The following is an 18979-nucleotide window of genomic DNA, read 5'->3' as shown; positions in this document are numbered from 1 at the left end:
AGTACAGCAGAACGGCCCCAAGAAGATTACGCGGCACGGTCAGAGGAGTGAAACACGGGTGAGTCACTTAATAATTTCTTGTGTCCAACCTTGTAGTTAATCATTAACGTTCTTGAGTGTGAAATGTGAGAACATATTAATGCCTGTCTAAAAAAAAGTGTGGGAACATATCCCCAGCAATAAAGGGAACACTGTAAATCACGTTTCAGCAACCATTTTCTAAATATCTTCTCAAGGGAGAATACTACAGAAATACTATATATATATAAAACATATCATAGTGTACAGCTTGTAAAGCACACACATTGTAAATAGCTAAATAGTTGGCAACACAGTGAGTACAGCTCACGGTGAAGTGTCAATGATGTAATCTAGCACACTCATGGCGAGCTTGTCAACTCATTGGAAATTGCAGGAGATCATTAATCAATATAATAGTCTGACTCACGGCGTCATCTTGCAATGCTAACATCATCGCACAGCAAGTTAACACTCAAAAGGTAGCTAAGACATATAGAAGACAAGTACCAATGTGAGTTTAAAATAATATATTTTTCTCCTATAATGCATTTTGTCCCGGCAAAGCATTTCATTCAAAACATTTCAAAGATGGTGACACTCATGCACGACCCAGACCAAGATGCTGCTACCACCATGTCCGACTGTAGGTTTGATTTCTCTTACTGCAGGCTATTTTGAGAACCTATGCCCCGCGATAAATGAAGGAACACTAAACACCTGACGAAATGGTTGTTGATATAAATAATTTAAGAGAATAACAAAATTCATGCTGTACGTATGCAGAGTTGACTCTAAGGAATAATTAACTTGGAATAAATAGAGTCACTTCAGATAAAGTGACTCTTAACAGTGCTCACTCAAAGGACAAACAATTCAAATGTTTCTCCTGCAATATCAGTCAAAACATATGTGGTGATCCAAGCCAAAAAAATAAAAAAAAGTTGCAAGGGGTCTTCTGTGCAATGAAAAACAGGTGCTTCATTTTTTGGCCATGTAATACCCCATTTAGCCTCTGGAGCAAAGGTTATCCAACTAATAGCTGCCTTGTGGTGCAATGGAACCAGCCATACACAAGGCTGGAGTAAACATCTGGAATGAATTGTGCATACTTGCAACATGTGCCTCAAGTTCAATTAAAATGAGACCTTGGCACATTTATCAATCTTTTTTTTTTTCCGCTCTCGCTATTCCCCACTCAGTCCCCCATCAGCTGCACCATAAAAAGAGGCCTCTTTTTCTACATGAGTCAAACATTCTGAAGCTGTAGCTAAAAAAAAATCATATTCAATGTAAAAGACAAATTTGTCAAGTCTTGAAATTCTATTTGTTCGCCACTTAACCAGGTGAGAGAGTCACAGTAAAGGAGAGCGAGACTATTTGTCAGGATGAAAGCAAAAACATGCAGGGAAGGGGGACAATCGATGGACGGTTTAGACAGCGAGAGAGTGGGAGAAAAAGAAAAATACCCCCTCTTTAAACTTCCCTACAGCTCAAATGAAATGTTAACAGTTGAAGGGAGCAATAGATCAAAATGTATGAAGCCTGAGTTGATAAATTGTAGCTTTTGTGGTTGCTCTGCTATCCGGCATCCCAGCCCCCTGTGAGCACAGAGAGCACGGCCTGTGGAATAATCAGTTTGGCACCAAATGTGAGGGAGGCCGCACAAGCTGCTGCTGCTACTGGACCTCATTTCAATATGAAAGATTCCAATGTATTTCATATCATCTGTAGCTTTTCATATGCTTGTATTTGTCATTTTTTACTTGAGAGGAGCTTGGAAATGCACTGATGGTAGAGAGTCATAAAGACGACTTTACGAGTTTTGTCGTGGTCATTTCTTCAATCAGTCCCCCCCCCCACCCACTGCCTTTTTTTTAGCCTTGGATCTTCACAAGCATGGAATTTTGCTGGGAGAGGACGTAATGCTCACAGATCCTCCTCAGTCAATTGGCATCTTGGCTGACTGATTGCTTGACTTATTGCTGGGATGAATATTTGACCATCTGTGCTGTGTTTTTTTAACCCTTTTGCTGCCAACTTGAACTTACAACCCTTCAAATACAAGGCTGTTTCGGGCAGGCGTTGGGATTTTCAAAGTAAATTTAGCATACAGAATATCCTCAGGGCAAAATCATTTCCAGATATCAAATTGCTTGGTCAAAGGGCTTTACAATTACCATTGCAAACCTCCAGAGTTTTCTTCCCCCAAAAAGATTACCAAATCGGACCATGCAAATTACCACATCTTAGCCTACTAACCTTTCTATCGCTGCAGTGCAGCTTTAAGGCATCAACTAACAGCTAGTGCAATTTCACTTCACAGCCTTTTTTTCCCCCACAAACTTGAAACATTAAATTTATATATTTCAATCAGGCGTCCCTATTTTATCAAGTTGAAATGTGTCTCCACACCAGAATCCGATGGATGGAAACCCAGCTGCTTTACCATTTCAATTTCCAATTACTAAGTACAGTAACATATCCAGTGGCATTTGTTTCAGTAGCTGTTCCTGCAGTGTAAACGAGCAGAGGCAGTAAAGCAGCCACCTGTTGTTACCTGATAGTGTCTGGACAAGCCCAGATGCTGTTTTATTGCGACATAAAGGGGCAGTGAATGGGCCTAAATAGCCAACTAAGCTCTTTATATGGGTACATGTTCTCAGGAAACAGCACCGAAGCATGACGGCAGTAATGTAATTCTGCCAACCTGTTAAATTCAGGGGAGAAAAAGGTATGCTGGACCATAGCAAAGTACAGCACAAAAGAAGAAAAGGTGAGAAATCTGCCAAAAAGGTTGTGTGTGTGTGTGTGTGTGTGTGTTTGCGCCTGAAGCAACGAATAAGAACTTCTGTTTGGGGTTCCTGTCAATGACACAACAAAGACGTGCGTGTGTGTTTGTGTGTGTCAGTGCGTCCCTGACACAAGATAATTACCTTGTCATCTTTGTCAAAATCTTCATCTTCATCTTCTAGCAGGTCCTCCATTGCTTGCTGGTAGAAAAAGAAAAAAAAGAATAAAATACTGCAACTGCAGGGTCGATAAACATTAGATAACACAGAATTGTCATCGGTAGAGCCGGTTTATAAGGCAAATTAATGATGATTGGTGATGATTTTGTCTGGCAACAGTCTTTTAATGAATACAGGGAGCAAGCAGATACAGCCCAACTGAACCAATTGTTTGTGTGCGTGTTGTTACAAGCTTCAAAATGTCTTGAATTACAATTTAATTTTAGAAACATTCTATTGTTCTAAGATGTTGACACTTGTGGCAATGTAAGCAAAAGTCTCTGGTGCAGGATTTCAATGTGCCGAGGATTAACATCTATTCATTCGCTCAAATCACAATGCACAAAGCCATTCAACCAACATTCAGCAGGAAGAAACTGCAGGGCTCTTCTTTTAACCTCTGCACTCTTTGCATCTATCACCAACCTCATCAAATACAATGCATATAAATATAAGGTTGTCCAATACTCTTCTGCACTTAACCGGGTCATTGATTAAAGAAAATGGCCTCCACAATGTTCTGTTGTAACAGTCGTATGTGTATGTATGCTCCTTGGCAAACAAACTGCATTAAAACTCACAATATCTACATTACACAACATCTTTGGTGACTGAACATTTCTCTCAGTGCCTCATTTAGTCACTGCCCCTGTCAATCATCTATCCATCATGCATCAAAAGTACCAGGTTGTGTAATTGCTACCAATTTAGTCAACAAACAAGCATATGAGCTGCCACCCCCTCTGCTTTAATTGTCACACCGCGTTGAACGCCTGAAACCCCATCAAAGCTTTTGACTGGCCTCACCGCCCCCACACAAGCCCTCAAACAGTGTCAAGAGAGACGTACACATACACTCAGCTTGGAGAAATCCAAAAATCATGACTTAAAGGGACAATAGCTTTTGTCCTTTTTGTTTTTCATTGAAATAAGTGCGAAAACTATGTGGCAGCTGACATAAGCCTCTTATGTAAATGCAGCTTCCCACACAAACAAAGAGGAGTTCAGAACAGCATCGGGTAGAGTCAATAGTGCGCCGTGTACCGGCGTATGTGCGTGTATGTGCTCTATCAATAACTCCCAGTTAGCGGGGCAAAGTGAGGCGCTGTATGAATGGCACTCCTTATTGAAACTGTATAGTAACGGATAATACCCACTTCACAGTGATGCTGTCACCTCTTCGACAAATGATACAGAGTCGATTCACCACTATGTTATATAAACACCAGAGCGGGAAGTCTTGCTCTCAGCTGAGGCAAGAAATTGTCGAAGAGATATTGTAATATGAAAGCCTTCTGGCTCCTCAAACAAATGAGCTATAACTGTTTATAAAGTCATCACGGTTCCACCCAAATCCTTTCATCCGTGCCAAAATACAAACATAATGGATTCCTCCACACAGAGGCTTTAGTGGGGCACGCCTGGCACACACGCCAAACTTTGAACAAAAAGAATGAGCGTGAGCGAGCTGGAGAAGCATGACCTAGAGAGACAGACAGAATGATAGAGTCGTTTTTCTCCTTCTGCTTCTCCGCTCTGCTTGCTCCTCCACCGCCTCTGGTTACAGAGAGACGTCATGTTTCCTGCGATGAGACACAGTGTAAAATTAATAAATAAAAAGGCACGAAACATGTCATCTGCCCTGAAGATTGCCACGGCTAAACGCACACGTTGAAGCTACTGTCTCACTAAGGGGGAACATAAATTACCTCTGTAGCGCCCATGAATTCCAAATATCTGCCTTTCTCTGTATTTGCCTCACTCCTTCACTCTTTCTGAGACCTGTTTGCTATACAGTATGATACGATTTGCCTGCTTATCCCCACCACCATTATCATGTTGTTTGAATTACTATCATTACAGCACGGTAGCATCAAAGCTTGAAGCGTCAACGGGATCATAGAGAGCTAACATTGCCTGCAGAGCTGCTCCGGTGAATTCAATATAGACAGAGGTGGAGATTAACAAATTCAACCCTATTCAAATAATAAAGGGATGATGCAGGGTGCGCATAGCGATTACACTGTGCCCCATAAATTCATACAAAGATGGTGATAATATAGAGCATACACGAAGAATATACGCACACACGATGACATTGAGAGCTGTGAAAGTATATAGTGTAGGAATACATTTGTTTTGCCTTAGTGGCTCAGACTAAAAACAATGATTTGCAAGAATTACATTTTGTGAAACATTGTCTCCCATCTCTGTAGACGATCTATCTCCACTATGTTGTTCAGAGTTGTCCTGCAGACTTACACTTCATTGAAAATTACATTTTCAAGTGTGATCTTAAATAGGTTCTTCTTTAAAAAGAAGAGTAAAATAGGCTGCCCATAAGCTGATCAAGCCTAAATCTTTGCAAAAATGTGTTATTTTCTGTCAGGTATTCATATTGATATGTTCTCTTGGTGGCAAAGGCAAAAAAGCTTTCTCTCTTTGAATGCAGTTAGATTGTTTGCCATTGCTGCTGAGGTTAGACGCATGTTAAACCTCTTCAAAGAATCTGAGGGTTGTGGGAAAAGAAAGTCAAGTGGTAGACCCCCAAAATTTGATCTGATTGGCTGTCCGTCAACACTTAGGACCAGCCCCGGCCCTAATGAAGGTTGGTCATGGTGCCGAGTGCAGTCCAATAACCATCAGACCACATCTGCGAGAGAAGGGTCATCATGACCTGGAGTGCTTCAGGTTGTGCAGGGGCGTCAAATGGCAGATGGCTGGAATTCCTCATCTCTTTGGACTACCCTGTGTGTTCCCCTGATCTAAATTCAATTGAGAACATTTGGCCATGGATGGCAAGGGGAGTTTACAAAATGGACATCAGTTCCAGACAGTGGATGATCCCTGGGAAGCCATCTTCACCACCTCGAGCAACATTCCCACTCGCCTCCTGGAAACACTGGCATCAAGCATGCCCAAACCAATTTTGAGGTGAATAACAAGAATCCTACTCAGCTACTCATTACTGAGGCCTTTTATGAAAATTGTATATCTATTTTAAGGGAGTTTTTGAGGTTTTTGAGCTATTGCCTTAAACTTTTGATCAACAGCCTCTTCTTCTTTCTCTTTCGGCTTTTCCCTTCAGGGGTCGCCACAGCAAATCAATCTTGTCCATCCAATCTCCAGTCTTCTGCATCTGTCTCTCTCACACCAACTACCCTCATGTCCTCCTTCACTACATCCATAAACCTCCCCTTTGGTCTTCCTCTACACCTCCTACCTGGCAGCTCTAAACACAGCATCCTTCTACCAATATATTCACTATGTCTCCTTTGGACATGTCCGAACCATATCAGTTTAACATTCTGAAGCTCTACTTAGAACCTCCTTAAGATCCAACAGTGCAAAATGTAAATTCCAACTGGTCTGGAGTGTATATCTCTAAATCAACTATTCAGTCAATCATGGATAAGTCCAGACGTCTTACTTTTATCCCTCAAATCTAATTATTCATTTCACAACTGGACCTTTTGCATAATTCTATGCTTTCAACTGTTTTTGTGCCTTTTTGCAAAAAACCAAGGTGTATAAAAGTATGACACAATGGTAGAAAGAGTTTAGTGTGAAGGAACTGGACTGCCCCTCATTCTAACCCATTAAAAACTTTGCAATGTGCTAATATTTTTTCTGACAAATACACTACATTGTGATGCTGTTATTAAACCCAAGATTTGAAATTTCTCCCACAGCTTGATGCACTCTACACTGTTTGGTACACACCTATAGAGGACTGACAAGCACATTTGTAAAATTTGACCTAGATTGGTTGATGGCCACCATCAAGCAAAATGTCTTATTAGGGGCACATATGGGAATTCACCACTAATTAGCCATTCATTAGACATTTGTCTAATGAAAATAAAACTTTAAGGGTATCTGCATAATATGTATGATGGCATGTATTCATAAACACATACATGTATGTAGAAATAAACCGGATTATAAACTGGATGCTACAGTATTTTTTTCTCTTGTTTCCCCTCTTCTGTCTGACGAAGCAAAGAGTTCCACTATCTCCCAGCCTAACCTTGCCAATGACAGCCGCAGGGGGAATTGATGCCTGGGCAGACATTCCAGTGAACATGAAGATATACTTTCTCCTCCTTTTTTCGCCAATGCTTCCATCCCTCCATCTATCTCTCTGCTGCTCTCCTTTGATACATTAGGAGGGGGGTTAACCTCTGCAGCTGCTGAGGTTGGGCTGACTTGCTGGCTGAGGGATCTCAAGGCCCTACTTGGTATGCATTGTTCAGTGTAGCGGCATGTGTGCATGGCTGTCTGGGTGCGCATAATGCCTATGCCACACTTTGTGCCGACTGAGGGACGGCTGTGAGTGTGATAAGGGGCTGCTGGCTGGGCTTGGCTGACCCATGTGGGCCCTTCACAAGCTGTCAGAGGCACAGCCCTCAGAGGGGGGGGGGGGGGGGTCTTTTCCATCTGCAGTGCCCGAGCCAGAGTTACGCAGCAGGGAGCTAGATTGGGGTGAGGCCCCTGTGCCGCTGGAGCTAGAAGATGGGGGGGTGGGGTGAGAAGTTTGGCTCCATATTAATGAACACAACACAAGGATCTGTCATTATTAGAAAATTATGTGTTTTTTTCCAATGCAGAAACTCAATGTAAGCCATATTTATCATTGCTTATTTGCTGGCCCTTTGCTTGTCAACAGAATGACTATTATAGTAGCCCATTTCCACTTGGCAGTATGATATGCAATTTTTCCAGATTTTTGGTACCTCTCTGTCGGGGTGCCAAATACAGTGTTATGGTATCAGGTTTAGATATATATATACATATATATGTGTATATATATATATATATATATATATGTATATATATATATATATATATATATATATATATATATATATATATATGATATGTGATATTCTTATAAAAAAGGACACATACAGTACAACATGTTAGACGTCCTCACTGCTATCCCCTGTTGCGCTTTGCTGCATTTGCTGGCATTTGCTGGTGTGATGTCACTCTATTTGAGTAGCTGACGTTTTCCAAATTCCGCCTACAAACCACACAAGCCAAATCATGTTTGCAGTGCCATTCCAAGCAAAGCTGCAAAGCTGCAAGCTGAAGTGAATTGTACCGCTTGGTGGAAACATAGCCACAATACATACTGTATGTAAAATACACCGCACAAGCACCCACCTTCTGTAGGTTTCAAGCCCAAAGTCTAAAGTGAACAACTTGACAACAGGCTTAGTGAACCTTCAAAAACAACAACAACTAGACGTGAGGCAGACAACGTGAGCGGCGGGTGTTGTTAGCAAAGAGCATAGGCAGTCACAAAGGTGATGAAGGTATTCAAGACAAATGGATGCAAACTAAGAGAAAGCGACACGCAGACATGATGAAACAGGATGCTGGGAGGATTCGGCAGTGGCGTTCCTGATGCTCCCGGTGCTCCCGTCCCGCTTCAAACTCTGCTCGTCTTCTGTCTTTCTGCCTGCCATCCTCTCTGCCAGTTTAGCAGAGCACAGGAGAGGGAGAGAGAGGCAACCAGATGAGCACAGATGAGCGTGGCGGTGTCAGGGTGGCACGAGGGAAATCAGTGGGGCACAGGCGCTCCCAGTTAAAAGTGACATGACCTTTTGATTTTGTCACCTGTCACCAAGTGCCATGTCTGGCTCTGCACTGAGAAGCACAGCTCCTCTTTCCTCCACCTCTTCCTCTGTTGCCCCATCTCTCCCAAAGCCTCTTCTTCTGTCTCCTGCTCCCACTCCATCCTTCTTGTCTACTTTCTCCTTTACTTTTCAGAGTTTCTATGCAGGAAAGTGGATGTGTGACTTTCTAGCGGTCTAATAGGGTGCTTCCTCTTTTTTCCCCTCACAGCTTTCTTATAATATTTACTTTTTATACCTGTGTTGTGCAGGGCTCTTAATGAGGGCAGGTGTCAAGGCACGGTGTGTTTAGAGACGCTGGGTTTTTCCTGAGATGAAGGCTCGGGGTGAAAATAGAATAGATAAAAATGTCTATGAAGTCTTGTTCCCGATGCTATGCGATGATACAGTGTTCAAATACAGCTAGACATTATTACTGACTAGGAAATGAACAATACACCGCTGTCAGGAAAGTAAATAATAAAACTGTATAAAAGTATAGCTGTGCGGAATCGATGCAAAGCCATCATGACAGACGCAAATGCGTTTAATTATTTATTTCAATTATGAATGTAAATCGGTTGAAGGTTAAGTCTAATATGCAGTTAAGAGACACTGTATCTATAAAAATGAAGTATCTTCAGGCTATTTAAATCTTCTCCTTTGTAATGGGTTGCCAGATTCAATGGTTAAATCCATGCCATGGTCTGCAGCATAGGATGAAGAGGAAAGTCCTTCAGTGTGACGAGACCTAATTGCCCGTCATCTTCTGGTAGAAAAAGACATCAGCGCGTTTGGTGGGTGCCCTCCACGAATGTCTGCGCAGCAATTAACACCTTTATAACATCTGCTATGGGCTTTTCTAGCCCAACAGAACATCTAGAAGGCATTTCTAGTGTATGCTCATCAGAGGAAGTATAACTACAGAGAGCGCTATATGAAGTAATGCATTGAGACATTTAGACAACCAGAGAACTCGAGGTAATTTTTGTCCATCCATCCAGAGTGACAAAAGTTAGGACACCCCTCAATTGACTGTACATGCCTGCGAATGCACAAGCTCTTCACAGCCTTTCTACAGTGCTGACTGTTTTCTTGTTAAACATGTCCAGCCTACTGGCAGTTTTTTGTACAACATGTTTGGGATGGAATATAAACCAGTCCAGTTTCAAAGTTAATGGAGAAGGGAGAAGGTCATTTCATTAATTATGGGACTCCTATAATAATAGAGGTATGAGTGCTGCTCATACTTTGCAAGATGCCATAAAAGGTCCTCCTCTCCTTTAGTTAGTTGTTTGTTTCCGAGGGCACGTTAAAGCAAGACATGCAGGTCAGGTGAGTCAGGGTTCACAGGTCAAGAGTGGGACATGATAACAGAGGAGGTCAGTGACCTTGCTGGTGCATCACCTCCTTTACTCACTGTTCTGAGGGGGCTGCAACTGCTTAGCAGGTACCGGTCAAGGTTGGGGCGAGGGTAAGAAGTGCTGATCTGAAATCTGTTTGCAGAGCAGCATGTAGGCACACAACAGGCAGTGACCCTGAGTGGTGAATTACAGCATGCAGAGAACATAGTGTTTGTTTATATGTAAGAGGAAGAGCTACAGGCCGTGTTGTGGTGCAAAATAGAAGAGGGCTTCTCACATTGAACCCATCAGATGAATCAAGGCCCTTCAGCTGATTAAGAAGGCCATGATCCAATGTATACATTTTTGTTTTCTCCCTCTCGCTCTGTGTGAGATTGCCCTGGCATTACCCCACACCCCACCCCAGACTTTTAGAAAACACCAGCGCTGTGGACTCTGACCCAAGCTCCACTCGGGACTCTCATTTGGTGTACTGTTTTAAATAATTACAAAGCTTCTTCCTCTTGTTTTCTTTTCTCTGCCAAGTATAGAACCATGACTTGAGCTTGGTAAAGACTCAAAAGGCGGGCGCCAGGGGGACCAGGAGAGGAAGCAAAGAACGCATGTCATATACTCTCACAGTTGAGAACAAACAGGGACAGCACTCATGGGACACACGTGTGCAATGCATGATACAGCTTACTGTATCGTATGTTACATATTATGCATGTATTTGGCTCTCACTTGTATTTAATACTGACATCATCAATGAAAGAATATAAAATCGGTCAGGATATAAAAATAAAGAGAAAACAATGGCGGTATTAAGGGGCATTTGCCAAACTCCAACAGTATCAACGTGATGTTAATTCATGTAGCACTTGAGGCACAATGGTCCCCTTCTAGAGAGGAGTGAAAAACCATTCTGCAGTAAGTGGGAGTTGCGTCTACTTACTCGTACATGAAGTAAGTGGCAAAGTAGAAGAATATATAAGCTCTGTTGTCTCGTTTTAATTAGGAAGGGCATGAAAGAGGAGTATCATTAGAGCTGCATAAATAGAAGCAGCAGGTAGAGAGAACAATCATGTTGGATTTTTGGCTTGCAATATCTTGAGTTTCTTTTGTCAAGCAATGTCGCCATCTACAGGTAAGTCATTATTTTCCACAATGAATGTCATTCATGTAGGGAGTTGGCGAACATTTGTTTTAAACAACAAGAAGCAAACTAATGTAAACGGATGAATTGAATAGGATTTTAATTGTTGATCTTTCAGATAAATAAATACAGAAATTAGTTCAATTCTAAGTTCTGCTGTTTGTTATATTTATCATAGGTGCTTTATAATGTGGAGTAATACAATCTGAGTGGCTTCATAACAATTAAAAAGTGTAAAATTGGTCAAATATTGTTTAAAAAGTAATAAATACACACATATAGAAAGAAGAGAGACAGTGAATATCAGGTCTTTTAGCTGCTTATTTCCAAGTCAGACTAGGAGAAGTTACTTATTAAAATTAATCACTTCATTGTTCACGCTTTCTCAGTATAGTCTATGCTCTCTCGTTCTCGTTTTCACTCTCTGCTCTCTCCAAAATTGCCTGGCCATGATTAAAACATGTCTGTTTCCCGTGACATTGCTTTGACATTATTTAATTGGTATAGGAGATAAAAATAAATGAATGAAATAAGTCTACCACCAGGTAAAATGGCGTAACGCAGCTGAAGGTGACTGCCTATTATTTCTTCCTTTTCTTTGCCTCAAAGGTGGCAATATGTGAAATGTGAGAGAGATTGCAGTGGGAAAGCAGCTCAAGGGGAAGACGTTGTTTTTTTTTTCATGTCCTAAAATATAATATGCATATTTATTTCTCTAAATTATAGATTTGCATATATTTTACGGCTGCATTTTTAATCCAAAAGTATGCTTTAAATGAGAGTGCACTTTGTTGTCTTTTGAATGATCTCTACGTCTATTCTGGCTATGCAAAATGGTTAATACAGTTGAAATAAATGTAATCTCGTACAAGTATACTTAAAAGTGATAACATTGTGAGCACAATGTCCCCATAAAATAATAGCGTCACACTTTTAACGGAGCATTGTGTGCTCTACAGAGGCTTTTTACAGTGGAATAAAAGAAAGGCGGAGGGATATCGCGAAAGCTTACACTCACCACATCTTGCCTCGTATCCTTGCCCGATGTGATGAGGATGTAGTTCCAGGCCAGGGGTAGCAACAAAGCCAGTGGTATCATATAGAGTTCAAAGTTCCAGACGACGACCACAAAGAGCTGAAACAAGAACGAAAGGACACAATGATCATGAGAGGAAAGTGAGAATGAAGAACAAAGCAGCAAAGAATGTTTAGGTTCAACCATCATGAGGCAATCGCCTGACAATGCATGCCGACCATATGTGATTGGAGGCGGCACATATTCATATGCAGAATCATATCCCGTCATGGTGCAATGCGTAAAAATAAGATGGTGCTGTTAACAAAGGTACAGACCAGGTGGCGCTGAGAAGGGGTTCAGCACCCTGACCCTCGAAACTCCTTTAGGCCTTAAGCAGAGGAGGAGGAGGACGTTGGAGATGAGTACAAGCCGTCAAGAGCCTCTTTCCTTCATGTCAATCATCCCAGGGGTTGAGGTCATGTATCGTTCCTACCACACAGCATCAGAGCTGACCCTTCCACGCCAAACCCCTGAAAACCCAACATCTGACCTCACACCGACCACACCCTGAGTCCCTAACCTTGTCACTCTAAGCCCCAATAGCCTAACTAAGACTTGTATGGCTCCACTCTAACCTCCTCTGCACCCGGCTGCCAAAATCACAACCTCAGTGCCTCCCCTCTCATCAACAAACAAGTACGGCACCGTCTGAAAATTAACCTTTGCTAAAAGCCTGGACGGTGGCCTTGACAAGTCTTTTTATGATGCTCTGTGGGAAAAACAAATTGCAAATGATGGAGGCTGGTTATTTTATGGTGGCATTGTAGTAATTTAAACATTTTAACAGACGCTAGTGAGATATTTTCTGGAAATACTCATACATATAAAATACAATAATAAAACATATTTTACATTACATAATTTCCAGAGAACTTGATATTACGGTCCGGAAATTTAAAGACTTTAAAATCATGAACCAACAACAACAGTTATTATGAATATGGAGCTCAAAAAAAAAGAGTGTGTGCATGTTGATCTGTTAAAATAGAAGGAGTCGGATGAGAGCTAAACCATGAAACCACACACACTCACACGGTCATCCGTCAGTACATCATATCCTATGCACCCACCCACACATAAACAACACATGCATCTCAATATATGAACAATAACTTATCTTATCACTTCATCACACACAAAAGTTTGGAAACTATTAAGTTGGGGAGGAAAAAGTTTTAATTCATGTAAAATTAAGCTGTGTATATGTACATTGTGTGTGTGTGTCACAAGATAAACATGAATTTAAAATGTCACTATTTCAAATATGGTCACAAATAATGTAAATAATGTATTTTTCATAAATAAATACAAAATACGGACATCGAGTAAGCAAATACTGTATCCCAAAAGCTGTGTGTCGAACACAATAGGATAGGCTCATTCCTAAAAGAAGCAAACCAAAAAAATAATTTTGAATAATTAATGTTTTTATCCTTCAAAGTAATTCAGCTCAGCTCGGCCAGAGAAAATCACACACAGACACACACACACTCGCACACACGCACACGACATGTGCAAAGCAAACATGATGCAATTTTTCAATTTCCTACAAATCATCACAACGAGATCTATAACATGAATGAATACACGTGTACACACTGTGCAAATGAGCTGCCGACACACACTAAAATAAACATTTTAAAAAACCTGTTAAACTATAAATAAAGATATAATAACAGACATGCAATTTTCATGTTAAAAAAATACAGCAATAAACAATAGCACCATGAATGTAATACATTAGTACAATTCTCAGAGTTTTTCCTCAAAGTGTGACTGTCTTAAAAACCTCTTTTATATGTAGTGTACATAAAAAAGTCAGCTTCTTTTCAATTTGCTTTAGGCTGTTAACCTGTTGTCGCCCCTTCATTCCTCTTTCATTCGGCTATAGTAGCTGAGGGCCACATTTTGACTGGCAGCTGGAGGAACCAGACACCCGGGCTCAGCAGAGGACGGCCCTGCCCCATCTCTGTGCCCCCCGGCTTGGTAACAGGGGCCCTGCAGTGCCTGGACCTTTCCTGCAAGACTGGTCCATCACAGCCACCCCCCATCGCTTCCTACACCACATTGCAGGCTCTTCGCCTGGGGACGAGGGAGTGGGAAGGAGCCTGCTGTGGATGTCAGTGACCAGAAAAAGGAGGAGGAAAAACAAAAACATTGAAAAAGTGATGCTTGAACTAGAAGCTGGGAGGATTGCTAAGTGAATCTCCATCATATACATTGTATACAAGAAACATTTGAGGGTTGGAAACACATTATAAAAGTGGTTCATGATGGCTCCTCTTTCATTCTTACCTATGTATTTTAATAAGCACACTATATATTTAAATACTGTATATATACATGGTATATATACAGTACACATGGTTTGTGTCCATCTACTTTGTGGGTATAATTTAATTTTCTTTTTACGAGCACAATATGGAATATATGTAAATAAAGAAATAAATAAACAATCAATAAATAAGATATTTTTCACCCTGAAACTACAATTTCAACAATGGCTCCAGTCCACATTTTGATTATTTGTTGGATATTGATTGGATATAGTTGGCCATTTAGCTCTTTTTACAGACATTATTATTGTCTAGTCAATTATTTTACAATTACGTTTTAATAGTGGAATAGTAATAATAGTAATACTATACTGTACTTCATTGGTAAGTGGAAAGTACAATTAACTTTTCCAAATATAACCTTAATTTGGAATATGGCATGGAATAACAAAGGCAAAAATCAATGATCTAATTGTTTTTAACAGTCTAAGCAGTTGGGTTGCATAAATCTTTGATGCTTGGTTCAATATTAAGAAACCCCTGAACACAAAAGGATGTCAACAACATAGAAAAGTCAAAATGTTTTATTCAAGCAGTCAGTGCTCATGGAGAGCTGGAGCCTGCGTTATTTGTTTCAAAACACAACCCGGCTCTGAGCCTCGGCACTGTGGGAGGGTAATATTCAGTACTTTGGCTTACATTAACCACACACCAGGCAAACTTTTCCCCCTGTTCTGTCTCAGTGGAGTGAAACCGAAGTTTGGATTTCAGAGGTCGCCTTTATCTCTCTTACATCATTTTGCATGCTGGCACTAAGTGTTGCCAGATAGCAAGTAGAAGTCCTGTTAAGTTTGATGTAACTAGAGAGAGTGGGGAGGGGAGGACTGTGTCCTGCTTAGGACCAGACCTCCATCAGTATCATTTAGTGGTGCTAGACTGCCCCCTGCTGTACTCCTGCAGGACAAACTCCACAGTCAGAACAGGGCTCTTTATCCAAAACGGAAGCCTGATCCACATACCTGATTTCATTTAGTTTAATAATGTTATAGAAAATCCAGATGATATTGTTGGGTTTAATTGTTACAAGGCTGCTAGTCTCTCCTCACATTTTATATTTGTCATTCATGAGCCTTTATCTCTGGTGATTACACTCTGACTTGATATTCCGTGTTAGTCCTGTGACTATATCTCAAATATCAGTCATTTTACAAATCACGAGAGCGGTAAAATGTTCAGGCAAATTTTTCAAAGTTGTCCCTTGCTGTGGGCAAAGACGAACTCCCGACTTGAAAACTTTAACAAGTTAGGCAGGGCCTTTGAAAAGGAGTCAAAGGAGCAATTTAAAGAGACCTGGAGTGGCGTGTACCACTGCCTGCTCTGGTGTGCGGTGTGTGTGTATCACACTGCTAGTCATGTGCATACACACACACCAATAGATGCTTCTGTACCTGTCTTTGCTTTTTGCCTTTTTTTATTTATTTCAGCAGGGTGAATTTTTATCTAAATGCAAAGCAGGTGATAGGTGCTCCAGTTTCCTCTAGAAGTAGCTCCCTTGTCTGGGCTCTCTTCCTGATAAGAGTCCTACTTTGCCTGACATAAAAGCGCCCGGTATCATTTCCCCTGCCTCCCTCGACAAACCCCAGCTCGCTGCCCTCGCCCTTCCCTGAGCCTCACAAAGCTGCCTCTATTTGCTCCCAATTCAGGGCCCAATTGCAGATAAAGTTACAGCAAATTTGTTTGGAGGAAAAGCTGCTGAGGCCAGTGGTCCCAGGGGCAAGAACAGCCTTGTCTTGCAGAGGCCGTGGGGAGAGCTGGCGGCAGCACATGAACACAACCCAACACCGCTTAGCGCCACAATGGCCCCGGCTTTCCAGGAGGAAGAGGCATGATGGTTGGCGATAAAAGATGGAGAGATAGGAGGGGAAGACACCAATAGCCAAATATAGCCAAAACAGCCATAGTCATACCTACATAGAGTACATGCCATACACCTGCCATTAAGCAGGACAGGAGGTGACTGCAGACCGCTCCACTGAGCCAACACCTCAAGCAAAGCTGCCACAGTGGCTGCTTCACCATCGGGTTGGGTGGGAGACAGAAGCGTGGGTGTGAGGGAGAAACGCTGCATGTGAGACTATCCCTTACATGCACACACACGCATACACACAATCCCAGCTGTGCACGTGCGAACGGAAGTGCCAAATTTGGCACAAGAGGGAGCACTTTTAACATTCCCGTGGAATGAACGTGACCCTGTAGCATCTTGAATGCAACACACATCATTTACCAAACTGTACAAATAAATGAACACACTTCACTTTTCACCCTCAGGATCACACACACTTAAAACATTTAGGTGTGTGTGTGTGTGGGGAGGGGGGGCTGTCACTACACCACCTCTGCAAGCAGGAGAGGACCATTTTGAAAAGTTAAGTACAACATCTGTCCAGTGAGACAGCCTGACAGAAACACACACATACACACACACACACAAACACGTGCCCGTAATCACACACAGCCGTCCACCTTCACAAACGCACCACCTTGGCCAGATGGCCCCCCATAAAAACCCACTTAAAGAGATGAGCGAAGTGATTAAGAGGCCTCTGGAAGTGAGGGAGGAATGAGAGAGTGATGAAGAAACGTGGAGGCAAAGGGAGGATGAGGGAAGTGTACCTGTATAAAGGAGAGGTCCTAAACACTCTGATGCTTTTAGCTAAGTGCTCACTCCTACGCTAACACACTCACAAGTGTGGGAGGGGTAATAGGGAAAGCAAAATGATGCCTGGATTTCAGACTTTCTATAAACTATAAAACATTTTGTCCTTGGCCTAGATACCCGTTTCATTGCCTTGAAATAGTTTGAATTAAAGTGTGCAGAATAAGATAACACAGTGACTCGGACGTAAATGAGCTTTATGTATAATTTGTCTTCTAAATGGGGTTTAAAGATGTACAAGGATGCCAGTTGCTCAAGTGACCTTGTTGTCTCCGTTTATTTATTTATGATACTTCCATTTCAATTTTATGAAGACACTAGGACTTCTCATTGGAGAGAAGGTGTCACACGCACGCACACACACACACACACACGTACACATACCCACAGAGGGGAAATGTTAACTAATCAATATGTTGTCTTTTCTGACCCATGGTAATGACACCATGAGCTGCTGCACCTCAAACACATCCAGACGGCGGACACTCTAAAGTGGGTCAGAAAGCCAATAGCTATTGTCTGTAACAAGATAGGTCCACTTGCTGTGTGTGTGTGTGTGTGTGTGAGAGAGAGAGAGAGAGTTAGGACACTAGCAGACAGCATTAAATGTCTGCTCTGTCATCCTGAGAGTGGAAAGGAAGCCCCATGCGGCCACTCACCGCTATGCAGGAGAATGTCCCTGAGTGGTAGCACTGCTGTCCAATTACAATTCACCTTTTAATTGCAGATACCGATGAGGTGGAAGTGGCATAGACAATTCATAGGAGGCTTAGAAACAAGGCTCTATTACTGAGAAATGTGATAAAGGCTATGACAGCTTTGTTTCCTACAAAACTGTATAAAAAGTCACTCCAATCAGCAAAGGGGCGCCAACTCTGTATTTCTTATATTGGTGTTCCAATAATGTTGATCATATGTTTTATTTTATTGGGTCCTAGGCATAGGATGATAATAACTGACACAATAAATGAAAATGTGCTCAGCTTCAATATATCGTCATGTGCTTGTGTGTCTGTTCTCCTCATCTCTACCTTGGAATGTTTGTTTTATAGAGCAACGGCATGAATGGAGTGAGCCCTTTTGCAGCTAGCATACAATCAGAGTGCAGAAGAGTGTAACATAGTAGAAATGAAATTTGTAGATTGCAATATATTGTCAAAAAGTAATGTTAAAATATCTTCTAGTTCTCGTAAACCCAATCGAATCATCTTATGAAGTCTCTTGTGACACCCCTTTCTCTGCTTTGCTAGCAGACACCAACATACAAATTAGAAAAAATAACTAGTGGTCATGTAATGAGTTGGCTATAATTGTATCAACTCAACAGACTGATAAGAATAATGTGATTTATGGCGTCTTTGTATTTAAACATCACATCTACATACCACAAATGCACAGATGCTCCTCTGTGGAGAGTCCCATTCAAAGCAGCTGTTGATGTAGTAACCGGTGTTGATCAGGAACATGATGCAGCGCCTCACTCTGTTAAAATTGCGCAACAGCAGCTGCAAAGTAGATGGAAAGGATATTTTAAATAGTAAAAAAATATATCTTTCAGTTCAGGGGTACAAGCATAGAGTCCTGTCAGGAATTTAATCCTGTATTTAACCCTGTTCTTTAAATAACTGTTATCGTTATCTCCCAATAAGCACTTCAAAAATCCCGTTTTTTTAAGGGTCACCCTGTACGACTGCTTTTCTTTTCTTTTTTTATCTACTAATCAGCAACAACATCAGAGGTGTTGCTGGCAAATGGGC

The 18979-nt window shown here is 41.5% G+C and overlaps 1 protein-coding gene across 6 annotated transcripts in view; it reads right to left on the bottom strand.

Annotated features, from left to right (window-relative positions):
- The window catches only part of LOC131127638 (multiple C2 and transmembrane domain-containing protein 1-like), a 91141-nt gene that overhangs the window by 20870 nt on the left and 51292 nt on the right, over positions 1–18979 (bottom strand). For all 6 annotated transcript variants that reach the window (XR_009129539.2, XM_078789686.1, XM_058069710.2 and 3 more), the window contains 3 exons: positions 18608–18727; positions 12168–12284; positions 2955–3011 (listed from right to left, as the gene is read on the bottom strand). Coding sequence is in view for 5 of the 6 variants with exons in the window: in XM_078789686.1 (XP_078645812.1) it covers positions 2955–3011; positions 12168–12284; positions 18608–18727 (294 nt within the window). In the remaining variant the exon portion in view is untranslated. The remainder of the gene's footprint in view (positions 1–2954; positions 3012–12167; positions 12285–18607; positions 18728–18979) is intronic.

The sequence above is a fragment of the Doryrhamphus excisus genome, linkage group LG3 (assembly GCF_037039965.1).
Source record: "Doryrhamphus excisus strain RoL-2023G ecotype Guam linkage group LG3, RoL_Dexc_Guam_v1.1, whole genome shotgun sequence".
Lineage (NCBI taxonomy): Eukaryota > Metazoa > Chordata > Actinopteri > Syngnathiformes > Syngnathidae > Doryrhamphus > Doryrhamphus excisus.
The sequence above is the reverse complement of the archived record's forward strand: the minus strand, read 5'-3'. Positions and strand labels throughout refer to the sequence as shown.